A 3093-nucleotide genomic window follows, 5' to 3' on the forward strand; every position below is an offset into this window, starting at 1 on the left:
TATATATATATGTCTGTACATTTGTGTGTATATGTATGTGTGTAGCTGTCAGAAGTCTTCTGTTCAAGTTTAAGCCTCCTGATTGGCTAATCATCAGGGTCGCCAGAGTTCGAGGTCAGTTCTGTCATCGGCTCTCCCAGTTTAGGGTCCCAGTAGCCCCTGATCTATCCCACAAGGCCCTGCCTTCACAATAGCTCATTGTGTCTCGGTCTGAGTGAAATCGTTATTCTCTTGCTTCAAGAGCTGGAACGTCTCCTGGCCAGGTTTGATGTTTCAAAGAGAACTCACTCAAATGCTCTTGTGGAAGTGGCTGGTCATGAAAATCAAACCTAATATTCGTTCCAGAGTTTTTCCTGGCTCTCGTCTGGTTCTGTTGCGGTCTATAGTTAACATCACAACCTTTCCGTGATCTGTAAATCCTCAGTTCCTGGCCGGATGTTCTGCTCGCTGGGGGAAGTCATTGCTTTATCAGAAACACAATATGGTTTTTCCCTGCGGCTCTATAGTGGGAAGGCGAATGTGTAGGAATGAATCCAGGAGGTTGGGATAAAGAGTCTTTACTAAAACGTTGTTTTTATCCCTTATTCTGACTGGCGATGAAAAGCCACTCTCAGTGTTGAGTTAGTGGGCTGATGTACGGCCGCTCGGGGGCCGCCACTCTGCATGGTAATTATAAACAGTTACACATCGCTCTGGGACCGCAGATAAAAGGAAACGCACAACACAGCTCCATTCTGTAAGACTTTCTAGAAGTCGAGTAGAAAATGTATATTTACTGTCACATATCGACAGCTGACTTTTAGCTCAAGTGAAAAAATAAGAATAGTTGTAATTAAATGCCACAGGGAATTGAAACCTTAATAGCTGAGAGACAAGTTCAAAAGTTTGGGATCAGTAAAATATGTAATGTTTTTAAGAAAACTTTTATGCTCATCAAGGTGGAATTTATTTGATCAAAAATACAGAAAAATAGTAATATTGTGAAATATTATTTTAATTTAAAATAATGGTTTTCTATTTTCATATACTTTAAAATGTATTTTATTTCTGTGATGCAAAGCTGAATTTTCATCAACCATTACTCCAGTCTTCAGTCTCACATGATCCTTCAGAAATCATCATTTACTTACCATCATGTCATTCCAAACCTTTATGACCTTTAATTTATTTCATGAAGCACAAAAGAAGTGGACTAAGAAGTGGTTCATACAGACCAGATTTAGGCCTTTTTTCATAAATCTTGGCAGTTTGAGAGAAGCAAAGATAATTTGTGAATCACTTAAGACTGATCTTCTCAATGAGTCGGCTGATTCTGTTCAAGTGATTCATGCACTCACGAATCAAACTGATTCTGTTCTTCAGTTCAGCTTTATTTGATTCAGTCATCCAAGTGGATAATCAGTTAAAAATGGTGATTGAAATGTTAGTCTGTTTGTCATACAAAGCTATCATATGACTTCAGAAACCTTGGAAATGTAGCTACAGTGTATAACTTGTATAGGGTAATTTTTCATAATTTCATTTTTTTTTAAGCTTCAAAGCTCTAGTCTCCATTTTTTGTAGGCTAATCGCATGAACAAGCGTGACCAGTACACTTCTCTTAAATTTCACCTTTTGTGTTCGGTGGAGGACAGAAAGTCATATGGGTTTGCAGTGACGTGAAGCTGACTAAATTATAGCAGAAGTTCATTTCAGGGTGAAATATTCCTTTAAGAGGAGAATGAAAATGCTAAAAATTATTTTCATTTACTCATGAAAGAAAAGTGCTCCCATTCTTGTATGCATTTTCTCATGCTTTAATTATTTCACTGCGGTAAGCATATCATGCAATTATATGTCTTCTAAAGGCATTAGTTTTTCAACTCACAAAATGAATCTAAAAAGAGTCATTTTCTATTATTCAAGTGTAAAAAGTGTAATTTAATAAAAAGCCATTGTAAGACTTGTAATTACAGCACTGTAATTACATTAATGCAATTTAAAGAGCCTAGACAAATGCAAATGATATCCTTGCTGTTATCATTTCTTTAGCAGCAACATTTTCATAGTTTGCTTAGTGAATCTCACGTGTCTTCATACTTTCTCATCAGGTGTTCCTTCTGGACCAAGAAACGTCATCTCCATTGTGAACGAGACCTCTGTGACTCTGGAGTGGCACTCTCCGCGCGAGACAGGTGGCCGTGATGATGTCGTGTATAATATTATTTGTAAGAAATGCCAGGCGGACCGTCGTTCCTGCTCCCATTGCGATGATAACGTTGAGTTTCAGCCCCGGCAGCTGGGACTGACCGAATCCAGAGTCTTCATCAGTAACCTGCTGGCACACACTCTCTACACCTTTGAGATCCAGGCGGTCAACGGCGTCACCAACAAGAGCCCGTATCCTGCCCAGCACGTCTCCATAGACATCACAACCAACCAGGCTGGTGAGTGATTACTTTATGATAAGATTATGCTTGATTAAACAAGCTTATGCAATCAATGCAGTCCACTGCAGCAACAGAAAAACCATGCTAATGAAGAACCAGTTTAGACTGGTTTACGTTCCGTGTTTAGCATTGAACAGTGTACAAGCTAGTCAAGATGGTTATTGTTGGAGATGCAATGTCTTGACTGGTTCAGTATTTTTATTGGTTTAAATGGTTTAATTGGTTTTTATTGGTCTTGATTTAAACTAGTTTAGGTGATTTTGCTGTTTTGTTTTGTTTTTTTGTTTTTTCTACCAGTGAAAATTTAAAAGGAAAAGTTTGAAAAGAAAAAGTTTAAGAGGCAAAGAGTGACAGGTGTCTTGTGTGATTGCAATATGTTTTTGTAATATTTTAGTGACATAGTAATCTTTAATAATGGTATATATTAATTCTATATAGTAATATAGTAATCTTTAGTAAAAAAAAAAAGGTTGAAAGTTCTCTCCAGCATCAACTCCTGTTATCGTTTTATTATTTTTTAAATTAATTTTTATATAGTAATATTTATACAGTAATCATTACTAATAGTGTGTTTGTGTGTACATATATGTGTGTGTATATATAAACACACACATATACACACACACTATTAATATATATATATATATATATATATATATATTAG

The 3093-nt window shown here is 36.5% G+C and overlaps 1 protein-coding gene across 1 annotated transcript in view; it reads left to right on the forward strand.

Moving 5' to 3' along the window:
* LOC107749216 (ephrin type-B receptor 1-like) overlaps window positions 1–3093 on the forward strand; it is a 226455-nt gene that overhangs the window by 168309 nt on the left and 55053 nt on the right. Inside the window, exon 5 of the mRNA XM_016564311.1 lies at window positions 2091–2430. Coding sequence (XP_016419797.1) covers window positions 2091–2430 — 340 coding nt within the window. The remainder of the gene's footprint in view (window positions 1–2090; window positions 2431–3093) is intronic.

The sequence above is a fragment of the Sinocyclocheilus rhinocerous genome, unplaced genomic scaffold (genome assembly GCF_001515625.1).
Source record: "Sinocyclocheilus rhinocerous isolate Xijiao unplaced genomic scaffold, SAMN03320098_v1.1 scaffold919, whole genome shotgun sequence".
Lineage (NCBI taxonomy): Eukaryota > Metazoa > Chordata > Actinopteri > Cypriniformes > Cyprinidae > Sinocyclocheilus > Sinocyclocheilus rhinocerous.